Source organism: Crassostrea angulata, chromosome 1 (assembly GCF_025612915.1).
Source record: "Crassostrea angulata isolate pt1a10 chromosome 1, ASM2561291v2, whole genome shotgun sequence".
Taxonomy (NCBI): Eukaryota; Metazoa; Mollusca; class Bivalvia; order Ostreida; family Ostreidae; genus Magallana; species Magallana angulata.
Window position 1 is genome coordinate 13,637,892 of NC_069111.1, and position 17,665 is coordinate 13,655,556.

The window sequence follows — 17,665 nt, forward strand, 5'->3', positions numbered from 1 at the left end:
GTCGTATGTTTTTAGCATAGCTTTTTCTCAAAATAAACGGCGAATTACAATTGATAATTGAAGGTAAATAATTGACATTGGTAAGAGCTAATCCTTCTACGACAAATAAAGCCTCAACCACGAGCAGTGATTTCATATAATTGAACATCTCAACATCACTTGAACTGATATTTTCATAAGTCCCAGAGTTAAATGAAATAAATGTGTTATATAACTCTACGTTATCTTATTCCAAACTTTCGTCTTCTGGACCGTTAGCGATGAAGAAAATATCCCCTTAATGATCCTTCAGCGCCCAGGGTCCGTCACAAAGTCCACTAATAGTGTTATGTTGGCCTCTGAACAGTTCGCTTTTCTGAAGGTATCGGCTTCCGTTGTCGTCTGTCAACTATGTTTACCTTCCACTGGTGATCCAGACTATCTCCTCTGAATGAAGAGTTCCGCAAAGTTGGACGTAACTCGCAAATCGTAATTGCTACGTTTACGATAGGTTTAGCGAAACGCTCTTATACGTGAACGTCCGGAACTCGTAAGTGTAGCGTTTACGATCTACGAATTGTTAGTGAAACGGTCGCCCGGAGGGCATTGAAACAGTGTAATGAACAATTGGAACTGCTCTTTGATCAGATAAAACTTAATAGTTTTCATGATTGAATACACCACATTTATCATTTAACTTCATGTTTAAAATTTTAAATCATGTTTTTCTGTATTTTAATTTTTAGGGCTCTCTCTGTGGGCGTCCAATAGTGATAAGTTTGTCCCTACGTCCGAGAGCATCTGTCTGGGGAATTCTCTCCCCTTTGCCCAGCCTGGCTCGTACTTTACCTACAGAGTGCATTTACGTTAAGGGTGTGCAGTGACCTTGAACGAAGTTTCTAGGTCTACGGTAAATTCATAACAAAAATATCCGAAAAATCCTTGTCCGGATCAAAAATTCTTATTAATCTGGATCATACCTCACCAACAGAGTGCCATAGGTCAAAGAGCGGGCAGTGACCTTGAATGGCGTTTCTATATCAAGTGTCAAGGTCATATCAGACTACGCAAAAAGTAGGGGTAAAGGGTGTGCAAAGACCTTAAACTAATTTTCAAGATCAAACGTGAAGGTCATAACCATAGGTTAACCATTAATTTCTGAATGTGTTTGGTAGATCTGATGGTTAATGTTTTGACATTCGAGCCTCCTTAAGGACGGAGTCTTCTCGTTATCAGACATACTTCTTATACTAAGAAAATCAAGAAATTTTGACAGTCAAACAGATCATATTACCAAATGATTTTATCAGTTTTATCACATTTGGCCATCTTGTTTTCGCATTAAGGTCATGTCAAGGTCACTATCTTTTCCCTCATCTTAAAGGATGATAAATTTGCAGTTATGTAGACATCTGTTTAAGATATGAATTTTCTGTTTTCAAAGAAATTATAGAATATCAGAATGTCTTAATATCAGCTTATAATACCAAATTGGAATAAAAAGTTGAACTGAAATTGCTATTGCTTACCCTGCATTTCTTCCAGTTTTCTTAAATTTTGAAGATATTTTGATTATTTTTTCATGCTTCCAATATTAAACATTTCTGATTTTACATATAATGAAGGCGTAATAGAAAAAATATAAATTGACAGAAAAGCTAATGTGCTGATGTTTTAATAAGAGAGAAAATTCGATTTTAGTGGTTTTTCACACAACTATATATAGAATGAGAGCTTAAAAAGCTAATAAAATGTAATTTGATAGGCAAATCATATATGAAAAACGTATTCTGAAACTCGCGTATCTGATCATTAGTTCACATTAGTTTAAAAAATCCAATTTTTATGTTCTAAACTTTGATTGCTATTTGTATGCCAAGTAGTATAACAGTTTAAACAGAGAGAAAAATATGATATTTTAATTTCCTTTCATCTTGATTTAACGAACATTAAATCAAATTTACTTTTGACAAGTCGAAAACCAGAAAAGACTTCTTCCTTACACGGGGCCTTTTGAGATGGTCACCGTCTCAATGATGTCTAGTGTGTCAATGGTTTCTTTAAAACGCCCAATTTATTGTCTAACTCAGTGTTACACTGATTTGTTACAATGATTTTAGCCTTGATTTCCACCTCTTCTGTTGTTGATTCAATATACTGTATGTTCAATCAAGAGAACAGCAAATTGTTACACAAAGGAATAAAGGATGTTGTTTATTCGGGCTTTGAGTTCTCAAATTCGGAATAGGCGGATTGTTATAAAGTTCAATGCCATGAGTAAAATATGTTCTGAACACGAAATGTATTTATAAAATGAATTATTATTGACATAGCATTCGATATTTTTACTATATTATGGAATTAGGCTCAAACACAGACTTTTAGCAAAACAGAGGAAATCTAAACTAAGTTTTCAGCTAAGGCATTTTTGGCAGTACTATAATATTAAAAGTTAAGATTTCATTTTTAGTCAGCAAAATAGTAATTTCGCATATTTTTTGTTGGTTTTACCTCACTTATTCGGTAAGATAATCTTATGGCACACAATGCGAAAAGACACCATATCTGAAAATTTTAATCATTAACCTGATATAAATTTATTGCCAGCAGAATAAGGTCAGTATAATAAGTGTAATACTTAGATTGAAACAAAAATGAGTAGGGATATGAAAACTGATTGAGGAAATTCGGACCAAAATATATTCAAAATTTGTTTAAAAATTGTCTAAGATTTCGTTTTTAGTCAGCATAATAGTAATTTCGCATATTTTTTGTTGGTTTTACCTCACTTATTCGGTAAGATAATCTTATGGCACACAATACGAAAAGACACCATATCTGAAAATTTTAATCATTAACCTGATATAAATTTATTGCCAGCAGAATAAGGTCAGTATAATAAGTGTAATACTTAGATTGAAACAAAAATGAGTAGGGATATGAAAACTGATTGAGGAAATTCGGACCAAAATATATTCAAAATTTGTTTAAAAATTGTCTAAATATTTTGTGTATGATATATATATGTATAAGACAATCTAAAGCATTTGTTGGCTATTGTTGCTCTGGTTAGCAAATTATATTAAATGTGTTCTTAGAAACACGGATACATTTGATTTGATAAATTCTTCTTCTTATTCTTCTTCTTCTTCTTCCGGTAAGGGGTTGACCTCATTAGGTGAGTGATGATAACCCCGGCGTGGATTTAAAAATTCAGTGGTTTTAGTTTTGTTTTGGTTAATTTTTATTAAGGGGTGTGCATTTTGTTTTTATTGTCTCTTTCCATAGATACAAAAATGTTAATGTGTCGTAGCTGTGACAATGTACGTTGTATGGAGTATATAGAGTGTAATATTAATGCGGATGCAGGGTAGTATAAAACTACTATTGATTGTATACGAATACATTTATTATATACAAGTTTTACTCGTGAGTAATTTGAAGAGTTACTTGCGATAAATTTACAACATAGACTTTTTTTTCAAATAGCTTCTACAAACTCCCGCCAGATTTCATGTCCACCAAACCAAACTCTTCTCTATGTGCGGAGACGCAGAGGACTAAGGGTATTATGTTGGTTTCTATTTCTAAAGTTTAAAATTCAATTCAATGTGTTTCAATAACAGGACACTGCAGGCTAGACAGATTATTAGGAATTATGTACATGGTGAAATGTCAATACATATTACAATTCTAGGCATAAATTATGTCATTATGTGCCACAAACCAAATAATTGCGGTTACTTTTGGAGTCAAACCATCCCTATGATAAAAACAAGCAAGGTTTTCAAAATTTAATGGATCGTTAAATATTGAATATTAGTGTCAAATACACTGTATACAATGTCTGTATAAAAGTATATGGATATTAAATGGATTTCTAATTAAATTTATACGTAATCAATATGCATTTATACACTGTCACTGTCAGTGTGATAAAAATGGGACTTTATAGAAGTGTAATAATCAATATTACATAGAGGCATTAAAACAACTAAAAGGAAAAAAGTGTATAGAAAAAGATGTACAAAATTATGAAAAATGATGATTATATAAAACACAATTGTATAAACATGTAGTATAATAAATGGATTTCAATATGTAGTATAATAAATGGATTTCAATATGTAGTATAATAAATGGATTTCAATATGTGGTATAATTAATGGATTTCATTGAAATATTATGGCAGGATGTTATGACCACACAAAAAAGAACTGTACTAAACACAAAAGGATGACTATCATTAATGATGAAGTGATGGACGAAGCAGAAAGTTTTACGACCGAAATCCTCGAATCAACGTGTACACGACCTCCTGTTAGAAAGAAAAACACATAAATATACATGTATATGTATAATAAAATTTAATTTACTAAGCATTTAGCTTACTAAGAAAAACATCAATGCATTTTACATAAACATGTAGTTTAACCATGAAGCTCATAAAGATAAAATGCAAAATTATTGCCTCTATAACTGAGAACAAGCGACATCGCACTTACCTAGAGTGAAATATTGCGTGGGACTCATTTTACCATCGCCTCCTTTGCTGAAACCCAGGACGCGGAGAGCATACACATAACCTTTGGATATTCCATAGACCACCCCGTATGTTTCTTTGCCAACAATCGTATCATTTGCGGATTTTATATTTTCACCGACGAGCCACCATCGAATCTTGAGAAAAGGAAAAATAATGACCAAAACAGAGTTAGCAGTTTACTTTGAGCTGCTCGGTTTTTTTGTTTACTTTTGAAGTAGTGCTATTTATAGTATCATTGGCGATTTGCCTGCAAACAGCCAGGACTCTGCTTTCAGCAAAGCCCGGCTAAAAACCATTACCTTATAACCCCTCAGTGTCTCTTCAAATAACCCTGTGGACACGCCCCTCCATTCTACGTACACACTGTTTGGGCCATGAGAATGAATGGTGACGAACTCCGGGTACAGCAACGGCGCTAGATGACACAAGAAGCTTACATGTAATAATGTTCAACTGTTGTCTTTGTAAAGCTCAAAATGTTTTGATTATTGAAAATAAGAAATATCTTACGGTTTAGGCAGGTCCCCAGAAGCTGCTTCTCGCTGGGATTGCTCTCTCCCGCCGTGTTGAATATCTGGACGGTGACCCAGTAGTCTGTGTTGGGTTCTAAACCTATGACGTTGTTACCCTCCATGTAGCCATAGTGGTAGGCCGTAACAGACTTCCTGTTTGCGTCATTGGCATCCTCAACGTTTATCTGCAAAAGAGTGTCCATTGCTAATCAAAACCGGATTTTATCATTCTTTACAAAACATCAGTCTTATAATTCATCGTTAATTTTTTACTCTATTGGCCACCTTATGAAAGAAGCCAACATATTTTGCCAAGACTAGATGTAAAAAAAGTAAATGGAATTGTTTAAGTGTGTTTGACGCAAATGATATTAGAAGAGGAGAAGCCCACCTCAAAGCCTTGAATTACACCTTTGATGGCATCTCGTGTGTTTGGTAATGGATCCCATGTTACCCACAATGCCGTGGAGTTGATCTCCCAGCCATTGACATTGGTCGGGCGCAAAAGGGGAACTGTAATGTTATAATAAAAACAGCATTTACAGAAAGCACCGGAAACAAGAGTATACATGTTTATTTCCTCAGCGAGAATATTTCGACCATAATTTGTGCACAAAGTATTCTACATGAGATAAATATTCTGTGTAAACTTTAAACCTACAAATTTAAGTACGATTGATGATCAGTTTTTAAATTTTAGTGCTTGTTTTCTATAAAATTCAATGTAAAGCAGTTTCTTGGTCTTCAGTGACTTACTTCCCTCGGATGAGTAGACTACGGTGGATGTACTATTGGGCCCTCTTCCGTATTTATTAAACACGCCAATCTTGACTTCATACGGTAAGTAAAATAGCTTATCGCTGTTCAAGTTCACTGTATAGGACACCGAATTTCCAGAAACCATCTTTTGAAACATGTGATCCGTCTCCAGAAGTGTTTTCTGAAACCAACAAGCTTAACAGTGTTAATACGCGTACTCAGTAAATGTTTGAATGCATTTAACTTCAGACAACATTGAACAGGCGCATTTCATTACTGAGAGTGTTGAAACTGAAATTTTCGTAAACGTATGGACCAAATCATTAATATTCCAATTTAAGGTGGGTCATATTTTGGTACTTAGATTAAGTATGGTTATACAGTAAACAGAATACCATTTGAAACATTTCTGTCGTTCCGTTCTTTCGCCAGTACACGTTGTAGCCGATGTTAGGGCCACACCTCTCTTCTTCTGCTAACAACTACAAATTATCATAGGCCTAGGGTTATCATTTGATATTGGGGACAGCAAACAAAACATAATGAAGTCCATCAATCTTAAAAGTGATCATGTTGACTTGTCGTTACATATAGAAAAGTGGCCTTTTTTATTGCTGGACATTCTTTGAAACGTTTTTGCCGTTCCCTAAGATTTACCCGCCATGAAATCGTCAGCACGCCTTCACTTCCGCCCCCTCCCCCAACGTTTTGAACGGAAACAACTGGTACGTCCGGCTTCAGTTGAATATACTCTGTACGGATAGAAGTATCCTTTTGAACAAATCAAACTTAGTAAAACTAAACAAAGAATGGAATATTTGATATTATTTTATTAAGCCTGTTACTTAAAGGAAATATCAATGAGAGCGCAACCACTCATCTAGAGTATACAATTGTGATATACCTGAGGGTTTGCTGTATTCTCCAAGCTGGGGAAATCTATTACGGGCAACTACTCTGAACTGGTAGCTGTTGAAGGGAACCAGTCCAGTAACCGTGTACTGCCGTTTGTCAGAGTCCAAATTTCCAGGGATCAAAACGTTAAAATCGGATAAATCTACAATTAAAAAAAAAACCAAAAGTTTCAAACAGCAGAACCAAACGTTGCAGTGCCTGAAATATGTACATATACTGTATTCTTGATTTTAATCTAGGAATTAGGTAAATTAACTAATCAATCCAAATTTCAAAATCAACGATGATCTTTTGAATTAATATACGATGGATATACTATTAGTATAATAATGAGATAACGAACTCGTTGCCACTGGTCGCCATTTTGGATTATCCATCGTTCGTGCCTCGATGTTATATTGTTGTATCTGAGAGCCATGGTCCGGAGGTTCTGTCCATTTGATCGTCACAGATCGGGTAGTCTCGGATCCCTTAATACGGTACACATTACCCGGCATTCCTGGTGGACCTGTGAGAAAGCATTGAAACAAGTTAGGTTAAAATTATGTCTGCGTGTAGATTTAAACGAAGTTTTGTTAACGTGGGTCAGATTGATTTTAAACATATATTTATGTTATTATTGAATAATCTAACCTTTGTCATGATTTGCTAATAACCATACCATAGGATGTTCTTTATAATAATAATAAAAATTTTGATATGTTAACTTAAACGCTATACTGAAAAATAACAAAAGGCCAAAAAATGTAGAAATAGAAGCTTGCATTATACCTTGTACAATAACGTTTGTAGATATGGAACTCTGGGTAATGGTTGACATGGCAACACACTCATACACCCCACTATGGTAATAATCTATGAAGTGAATGAAGAGACCAGAGATTCCCATTCGAGTACTCTGAAATAAATGTACAAACAAATATAGAATTAAGGTAATGTGAAATAATCATTGTTTGTGAGGAACCAATTTTCGTGGCTTTCGTTTGTATCCCTTGTCCACAAATTCGCATCCACACAAATGTAAACTGTTTACTAGCATTTAACATTTAACCCAAACTTGCTACCAACAAAATTACGTATCTGATTTTTGACTACCTATGAACATTGATCCCCACGAATAAAATTGATTCCACAGTACTCGTTCATTCAGTTTCTACGTCTTTTTTTTCTTTTGATATACTTCTAGCTAGTACTCGAGAGAATTCTATATTATTATTATGTTTTCCACTTTCAGTTAGTTTTACTATAAACTTCCTTGTTAAACCTGTCAATAGCCTTAATAGTTGTTGCTTTATATTTTAATTCAAATTTAATTTTCACGATTAAATCAGCACCTTTTCGTAGAAAAAATCCTGTGTAAAGTCAATTATTCTTCCATTGAATTTCCAGACTAGAACGAGATCTACTCTGAAGATATCGTATGACACCTGACACTCGATGAACACAGTGTCATTTTTGTTGACTCTCATCTCCGGAAACAGTTGTGTGACTATCGTTACGCCACCTACAAAAATAGCAACAACACAAAACCAGTTACTATTGTTGAGCCGCAATATTGCTTGGTCTTGATGATTTGTTTGACACACAGTTCATAAAGCCCTGAGAATAATATTACTATACTTTTATTTTTGCATTTCAAAAGTAGATTATGATAATTCAACTCAAATTGTATTACCTTTTTTTACTAAAGCGAGTAAAAAATGGTGGAAAAAATAAAACGTGCCAAAACATGACATAAGAAAAATTCTTGCCAAATACCGTTTTGCCCCCCCCCCCCCAAAAAAAAAAACCCAGCAAAATAAAATACATGTATGACTCTTTCATCAACCAGTAATATACTTACCAACGACGGTGACGTTTCCGGTACTCATGCTTTCTCCGTTCTGATTGGCTGCCACGCATGTGTATAGACCTGCGTCCACCATGCTAACTCCGACAATTTTCAGGTATCCATTGGACAACAACTGAGCTCCTTTCTGATTTCCATCTGTGATTGGAAGACTAAGTTTCCCGCCGTTTTTCAGCCAGCTGATCGTTGGGACTGGAGCAGCTTCCGGTATGCAGGGTATCGTCAGGTTGCCATTGTTTGCCGCCAGAATCGTCCTTGGGAGAGGGTTTTTAGCAAAAGATGGTTTGAACGCTACAAAAACGTACCGTATTTTATCAATGTGAAATTCTAATTTGGTTGAAAAGTGCTTTACTTCTGGATGACTGTTTAACAATCCGACGCTTGGACTAATGTATTTATTCATGTAAAAAAATGCATATATACAATATATTATGTATTAAAACTTTATTAATAAAATGTAAATGTGAATGATATGACTTTATTATGAAACTAAAAAACTCGAATTAAAAGAGATTGGGAAATAGCGGCATACAAAGAACTTTGAGCTGGGCGCTAGATACAGACGATCCGTGTATATTGGTGGCCTCACAGCTGTACATGCCATCATGAATACGCTTTTGAAGGTTCTTTATCTTCAGGACATTTGAATATATCTCAATTCCATCAGTTCCTGAGGTAATGAGTCGAGCGTTCTTGTACCACACGTACGATGCACGTGGACTGGCGATTCCTTCACAACGCCATGTAATGTCACTGTTTTCGTCCACAATGAGATCTTTCAGCGGGTATATAAAGTAAGGTTTTGCTGCAAATTCAAAGAAACACAAGAAAATCCCTTTAACAATTGTTCGCATTGTATCGTTTTCAAAATCGTTCAGTACAAATCAAATGTAATATCATTTGTTGCTCAACTTTCTCAGTTTTCTGGAAAAAGATAATTGTGAAAAATCGATTAAAATTCTTTTTAAAACAAACTGACCATTAATGGTAAGCAAGAAATCCTTTGATTCTGTCTGCGTTCGCCCTTGTACGTGACATGTGTATGTCCCCTCATCCGTAAACTGTACGTTTGGGATCACCAGTACTCGGTCAAAGTTCTGTGTGTACGCTTTGGAAGGCAAATTTCCGTTTCCAGATTTTGACCATCGATATCTTAATGGTGTTCTGGAATTTATATAATTTATAAATTTATTCAACTCAATAAAAGTAAAATGGTTACAAGATCATGACTGAAATTTATTAGCAATTGTTAAAAGACCAGTATTTTTCTTTCTTCCGTGTTACAATTTTTCAGTTAAAAGGTTTTAAACTTTAACCATTAGAAGAATATGGATTTCTTTAGTTTAAAACAGCTATTTATTCTGTTTACTTGGGTTTTTGGAAAGGATGATATAATTGCTAATTAGGGAAAAAATCATGTCAGACCTTCCGTAGGCTAAACATTCAATGGTTATTTTCTGACCCAGTCTTGGTGATTTCGGAAACACTGCCGGGAAATCGTCGTGTATCTGCGGCGGGTAGAGAGCGGCCGCTGAAATTTATTAATTTTGAGTGACTATCAATGTATCATCTGAAGTAATAGCCCCCGTTCTTAAAAAGCGCGAACATTGCGATGAAAAATCAACAAAATATTTACTATCTCCGAGGACATCTAGCTTGATATCCAGGCTCGTTTCAGTCGGCGGTTGGTCAGTTGCTAGGGTGTCGCCAGGGAACGCCTTCAACGTCACTATGCAATGGTAGTTCCCCTCGTCGTTTTGTTGGACCTCAGAAAAATATAGGTTGCCGTCCGCCGACAGAAAGAAGTAGCTGTTTAAGGCCTGTATCAAAAAGCTTGTTCCTTTCATCCATTGATAGGACACAGCTGTGGTTACAAAAGTATAAAATTTAAAAATTATATTACCTGTTTTTCAAACATATCAGAAAGGTAGAGCAGACGTTTAACACATTTTATGAAAATAATGAATTCCCACACAAGATGATCTTCAAATATAAATTAGAGGTTGCAAATTCCAAACCTGGCTTGTGAGTTGGTGGGTTACAGTTGAGATACGTTCCTTGATAAAGTGCAACCCGATTAACACCGGGAGCAACATTTGGGAACTGGGCCAAACCTGAAAGAGAGGCAACGGATACATATTATTGCATGAAACATAAAATTGACCAAAATATTAGCAGGAAATAAAAAGAAAATTCAAGAGTCTAAAGATTTATTTAACAAATTATTAGAGTTAGTTGATTTGTGCTTCAACTATTCCTATATACATTTCCGAATGGTACTCACTTCCAAACGTAATTTTTGACGGGGCACTTCGCACTGATCCAAACTTATTAGAGGCCTCGCAGTGATATATCCCGGCGTCACGTCTTTCGTCAATTCTATTGAACGTCAGTTTTCCGTTACTGATGGTGTAGAATTCAGACTTGCCAATAACCTCCTCACTTCCGGTGACGTCAGTTCGGTGCCAGACGTACCGAGGCTGTGGGATTCCGGTGGCTTCGCATTCAATGCTAGGTAAATGAGATCTGTTTGTAAGAACCATATTGATTGGATGCATCGTGAAACGGGGTCCTCTTGGTGCTAATGTAGGGTCTGTCAGGTTTGAGCCGTATGCTGAAAAGATAGTTTGTTAAATTGCACGCGGCTTTCATCGTGTTTTTAAACTGGTAAAATGAACTCAATTAATTTTCACACGAGTAGCACAGATTTTATATATCAGTTTAACTCGCAATATCATGGTTAAACATTAGGATATTTGTTTCATATAATCATCAGTATACAATTTTCACAAAAAGTCTTACTGAAATCGCGATTCTCTTGTAGAAGCCGCTGGGTTTCAGTTATGGGAATTTCACATATAAATCTGTAAGCTTCTCTGCCATCAGTTGCTCCCCATGCATACTTTTGAAGTGATGCTGCAAAAACGAATATGAATGAACAATAAACACAGTGTATATTACCCCTACGAAGGAATGTGCATGTGTTGAACTTGTGGTCTTATATTGTACTTTACCTGAATATTTGTATACAATGAATTTTGAGAAACCCTGCAAGTCGTCTGGGCTTGCCCAAAACATGACGTCATCACGTGACACGGTACCGTCTCCACTCCACTTGATGTGATTCTCATCCCTGTATCCACTCGTGTACCAGAAAGATCTAAACAAATGAGTGGATATCTATTCAATGTTTCGAGAATATGTACTTGCAATGCTAACAAAAAAATGAAAATTATAAAAGAGATATGGATGGTCTTTCATGGCAATTCTTAGACCAAATGAATCTCGTTATGAAGACATGTGTGGAATTATACTTTACCAAATAACAGCTCATAGCTAAACGAATAATAATTTTTAAAACGTTAAGGTAGATATAGACCCGATGGGTAATTTGTGTTGACCAGACAGCCTCCGTAAGCACAAAAATTGGAAAGAACAAACATTTCATTATAATTAAAAATGCTAATTGATCGTATGAGTAGCTGTAAATATTGGTTGTAAACGTTGGTTGAGAATGTCCGTACCTATCCCTGTCTATTCTCTGTAGTGTCGTGTCGATAAACTGGTGCTCTTGGGCGGAATTGACGCTTAACAGTCCGGCTCCTTGGGCCTTGGATAAAGAATTTAAACGGTTAATGCTGAACACGTCTTCATAAAGCGGTTACAAAATATGCGAAATGTATTATTCTTTCGTCCGAATTATATTTCTAAATTGAACAGTTCAAATATTTCATTAATTAAACTCATTAGTGCTTCTGTTAATTGTACCTCGCATGCTTTTGCTGCCTCGTCATATATTCGTAGTGGGTAGACGTTGAATTTGTAACAGTTGTTTCCAAAGGGATACCAGTTAATCGGACAGTCTAAATTCACAAACGTTAAAAGTCAAAAATGTTAAATAAGCTGACATGCGTAAGAATTTGTATGTATTTTAAATAATTAAATTCTAGCACGTAACCATGTAAACGGTATCCATGTAGTTATTGAAGTAAAGTTTAAACACATCAGCAAACTCTAGATTTGATGCAAACGTAAATGCCGATAAGTTGTTTTATAAACTTTTTTAGACTGGACAAGACAAATAAAGTCTGAGTGTGTAAACCGAGCGATCATACTCTTTTTTGTACAATAATTTTTATCAAGTGACATAATAGGCGAATTCACGATATATGCATTGACCTACCTGATGAATTTAGTATCATACATGTACATGTTTATAACCTAAAATGAAATGTTGGTAATCTACAAACATCTCTTAACAGGTGACGTAACACAGAATTAAGTACCGTATATGGAGTGACCTTACAGAGATTAAGGTATCCTACATGCAATGACTTAACAAAGGATAAGGAGCCCTCTGTGTGTAGTGACACGGAGTCTGGAGAATTTGCAAGTAAACATTAAGTGAAACAGGAGACAGTAAATGTTGTGGAATTTATAGATATGGGTACTTTACATGTATCGTTGTAGTGACCTAAGACGATAATTAAATACTCTGAACAGTGGCGTCGAAAAACTAGCCCCATCCCCGGTTCCGACGCATATGCTGAATATGCAATAGATTTGTGAAGACACATTTTATGATTCTGCAGTTTTCGATCTAGGTTGAAGACATGCTCGTGATATTGCAGCTTTAAGAGACTTCTAAGTACTTCTACACTGGTTGGAGATTTGTTGTATCTTTAATCATGCAATAAATCTTTTGTCAGTAAAAGTAGCATCCAGAATGTAGGTGAATATTTGGTTGATATATTACAATATTTTGCAGGTTTTCGGTGGTTTCAGCTCAATACCGGTTTCGCGCAGACGAGATATCTCTGAAGGATTCAAGTACGTCTGAGTGGCACCGCACTTGTACTCGGGGTTAAGAAATAAAGCGTAAAAAAAGTGTCGGTCTTACATTCAATTAACATATACCGGAATTCATTTCAAATGTTAATAAATTTAAAAGCAAGTAACCAATTATGCTTGTAGATATTCATCTTACAGATGAATAGAACTTGTAACGATTTATTATCATACATACATCTATATACAGGTGTTACGGGACTCTTTCTGACATTGGGCCAACCGTGAGCTTACTGTAGACGTATTACATTTGGCTGTGTATACTATTAGCGTTGTTGGTGGAATGCGGCTTCCGCTAAATCGAGTACACCGCTAATTGCAATACATACATGTATATGAATTAGAATAGCCACATACAGGAATACGTTAATTCAAATCCACGCCAATTGGTTCAAAAACTATTTTCCGCCAAATATTGTACACGCCAAATAAAATACGTTTACAGTATTCTCTTGTTGTTGGACCTAGCCTTATGAAACCTCTAACAAGCCAACACGTGCTTTGGTTCTAAGGTTTTTATCTAGACTTTGCATGAAATATACTTTTACACGAGTTTTGTATGCATCAGCACCGAAGGTCTGATTCAAACTGACAATAGTTTACAATTTATAATCATATACATTGAACAATCGAATAACACAATGAAGGATTAACATAATATGTACAGATATAAAGAAACCAATTATCAAACGGCTTTTGAGTAACTTGTAAAATTTTAGCAGCATGCACGTCATTAAAGGATTAATAAGGACTAAGTGTCAATAAAGATGAACAAAAGTCAATTGAAATATTTCAAACTGTCCACCTCTGACTGTGCCTCAGGTGGGATTAAGGCTGCGCGGAATTTAGAACGTTTTAGAATAGTTGTCGATATAGAGGGAAAGTTTTTGTAACAATTAACGCGAAGTCCGAAAAAGGTAATTTACACAATAATTAAAAATAGTCCGAATAATTGAATTTCACACCACGACACAGGTATAATAGTAATTACAGAGTTTGTTAAGGGATGTGTGCTTTCAAGCGATTTGTCCCCACTAGTTAATACCCTGTAAATTGTGAAAGGTTTGTTTTGATAAGTGAACGAAATAAAATAAATCACTTGTAAGCCTCCAGCTTTGGCTACTGGGTGATGTAAGCCATTGGTTTAGATTAAGTAAAGTGAAAGAGTACGAATGTCCATTGTTTACTTGATTGCGAGGTAAATCTTAGAATTACTTATTTACATGTACTATTAAATGGATATAGACACTATCATTATTATTTCAAAAGAACCATAATGCATGTAATTTTCACTTCATGTCAAGACTAAGATACTTGTATTCTCAGTATATTCTTGACAAATTTAAACATCAGTTAAACAAATTAAATTTAATTAAAATTATAACAATCGCAGATCATTAAATCATTCTCTGTACAAGACGTAATAATTGATATGAATATCATTTCTTGCTTAATTGGGTGGTCTCCTTATTACACACTGCAAAGTGAATATTGCACATATTTTGATTACTACATGAATATCATTTCACTAAATTATTATTTAATAAGATTTTTAAATCAATTGAAAAAAAATGTTGAAACTACATTCGTGTTGTATTTAATAAAGGAAAATAATTATTTTATAATATATTTGTGACTATTTATATTCATTTTGTATTGTATTGTTTATTGGTCAACAGCTATCATATATGTGTAACAGTGTAACACAGATCATATACATATACAAAACAATTGATACAATTACTAACGGATTTCTTGAAAAATAGGCAAGTTTAAGGAATTTTCCGATGACTTAATCATTCTTAATATATATTACCTAAATTGCACATTTTTATTTATACTTGCGGAACATGTGGCATTTAGTGAATAATTTCTTGAAATTTTAAATTCTGTTGAAAATATGGAGATGTTTTAAAAATAAAACCATGTACTTCTAGAAATGGGTTTAACATAATATTGTGCGTGAGGTCACGGTGCACTGCAATGATTGCGTAATAGTACTCACTTGAAGTCGGTATCAGCTGGGAATAACTAGTAGAGAAAACCAGTACCAAACCAGTCAATATCCGGAAAAGTCTCTTCATGGTGGCATTGCGTTCAACAATCTAATAACGTTAGAAGTAAGTAAGAATATAGATCTGTCAAATTGACCAACCCATAATGCATCAACTATACACATCTGTATATCCCAAAGATGAGGCTTCTTCCTATTTGATACTGATACAGAAATAATAATTAAAAAGTCCATATTCTATAGTTTTGGCTTTTTCTTTGTAATTTAATTTTGGACTATAAACGTGTAAAAAAAGTCATGAAACTATTTTAGTGTTTTTAAACACTATGAATTAAAAAATGTTTTTATCCAACGATAAACGTTTTGCTTAACATGAACGTTAAGAATGGTAATTGATGCACGAAAGTGCATAAAATTGGATAGACGCAATACAAATTCTAAATTCTAAAAAAGTATCCTTTTATTTATTAGCCTTCTGACTTATTTATAAACTATGGAAATAGAATTGTCAGAATCACCACAACGTATATTAATTTTATCTATTTCAAACTCTGTCGTTTATTTTTATACCTTATAAACTTTACGAAAAGTCTCTTTTTATTGCCTTGTTCATAGTATATAAATAGTTCATGAAATTTACCCTTTTTTGAAATTGTTGCATACAAGTGCACAAGTGAAGCTGTAATTTAATTAAAATTGATTTGAAAATAAAGCTATATGTCTTACCTTGTCTATATCTCAGTTAATCGTACATTTTGTCGTAAGTTACGTTACAGATGCAATATTAAAGTCAAATAAAAACCATATTGAAAAATTGATTAGATAAGATTAGTTGCGCAAAAGTTGAAGGAAGTCTTATCAGTGCGTTTGTTGACTTAGAATCTTGTCTTCGTGTGACGCATGTACTTTGTGTAATAGTACATCTAACACTGAGACCCCCACCCCATTCAGTATCTCGGTCTCTCACTAAGAACACGGGGTCAAAAAGTATAATGACTGGTTCACATTCCGTGTTCATGATCGCCTCGTCCTCAGTGAACACTGCTGGGCTTAATTCAACAGTTCATGGAATGCTGACCGTTAAAGGGCGCTCTCTCGGGCTGTTTGTAAGGAAGGGGTCCAGTAGTAAATTTCAAATCATATAACTAATAAGTATTTACTATCTGAATAATTTTTAGGTTGATCGTGATTGTGTTTCTAAATAAATTCGACCGTATCATTTACATATCTCTATTATTGTTTGTTTGAAAACACTAGTTTTCGCTTAATGTTCAAAAATCTGCATGTCGACTTTATATTCGATGTTAAATTAACGCTATTAGAAATAACCTGTAACACATATATATGATTATATTATATTATTAATATATTTATTCAAATATACTTTATAATTAATTTTTAAAATCCTTATCAAATACTGTTATGCACATGTATGCTTTATTAATAAGTTGAGGGCATTGTCTCCACGCCATGATTTCATGATAGAGTTTCGACTCTTGAACCGTTAATGAAATCTACTCCAAAATATGTATTAAAAACACAGGATCGGTAATGGGTGATAGGGGGTATATAATCGGAAAAACAAGCCCGTTTTTGTATCTAATCTTTCTTATTAAAGACCTTACATATTACATAAACCGGCTGACAATATAATGATATAAAAATTCCAACACATATTTTGAAATGATAATGTTAAGGTGTTTACAACGGTATTTGTAACTTTTGTAACTTTATAACTTCAAATATACAGTTTAGACAACTTGTCGGTACTTTTGTGTAATGACATTTTAAATTCTTCCGATAATATCGAAGAGTAATAAAAGTAACTTTTTTTTTTGAAAATTCTTTTCGTAACAAGAACTTATGAAAGTTCTTCGAGGGTTTATTGACATGTTCCTTTAATCTTATTATCTATATGTACATGTACTAAAGATTTTTTTTTTCGAATGCAAAGAAGCTTACCTTATAATTTCGAATGGCTATCGGTACAGTGTGTGACTAAATCTACTTCATAATGCGCAACTCTAAAATGGGTAAATCTCTCAAATTAAATGATCCACCGGCCGTATACTTGGAGTCGCATCCTACTTAAAATGCATTCATCAATTTCATTTAAGTATCGTGATGGATGTTTTACATTACGTCAAGTCATTTTTCCTCATATGCATTGAAGGAATTTTTGGATAGCATATACATCCGGGGATATCATAAATGGGACCTTGATAACACGGCCTTTTGCCCTG

General features: G+C 34.4%; 1 protein-coding gene across 2 annotated transcripts; it reads right to left on the minus strand.

The window, feature by feature from the left end:
* Window positions 1-3,759: 3,759 nt before the first annotated feature.
* LOC128157767 (contactin-like) lies at window positions 3,760-17,604 on the minus strand. 2 transcript variants are annotated; one of them, XM_052820389.1, is made up of 25 exons: window positions 17,385-17,604; window positions 15,414-15,513; window positions 12,329-12,423; window positions 12,085-12,170; window positions 11,575-11,720; window positions 11,363-11,476; window positions 10,845-11,174; window positions 10,579-10,674; window positions 10,197-10,424; window positions 9,986-10,091; window positions 9,540-9,724; window positions 9,093-9,365; window positions 8,555-8,851; window positions 8,046-8,215; window positions 7,483-7,609; window positions 7,055-7,219; window positions 6,701-6,853; window positions 6,454-6,548; window positions 6,192-6,278; window positions 5,794-5,977; window positions 5,429-5,550; window positions 5,036-5,222; window positions 4,825-4,940; window positions 4,485-4,659; window positions 3,760-4,297 (listed from the first exon to the last, which is right to left on the minus strand). In XM_052820389.1, the coding sequence occupies exons 2-25, from the start codon at window positions 15,490-15,492 to the stop codon at window positions 4,176-4,178; spliced, it is 3,738 nt and encodes a 1,245-aa protein (XP_052676349.1). In that variant the 5' UTR covers window positions 15,493-15,513; window positions 17,385-17,604; the 3' UTR covers window positions 3,760-4,175. The 2 variants fall into 2 exon arrangements, with proteins under 2 accessions (XP_052676349.1, XP_052676358.1); XM_052820398.1 differs by lacking the exon at window positions 17,385-17,604 and adding an exon at window positions 16,149-16,243.
* Between the last annotated feature and the right edge of the window lie 61 nt (window positions 17,605-17,665).

Excerpts from the sequence above, each read along its gene's own strand:
- LOC128157767 (XM_052820389.1), bottom strand. The coding sequence starts at position 15,492 with ATGAAGAGACTTTTCCGGATATTGACTGGTTTGGTACTGGTTTTCTCT. Across the intron at positions 12,424-15,413 it reads CCAGCTGATACCGACTTCAA|ACTGTCCGATTAACTGGTAT; the intron begins GTGAGTACTATT and ends TTGTGAATTTAG. Across the intron at positions 7,220-7,482 it reads TACAAACGTTATTGTACAAG|GTCCACCAGGAATGCCGGGT; the intron begins GTATAATGCAAG and ends GCTTTCTCACAG.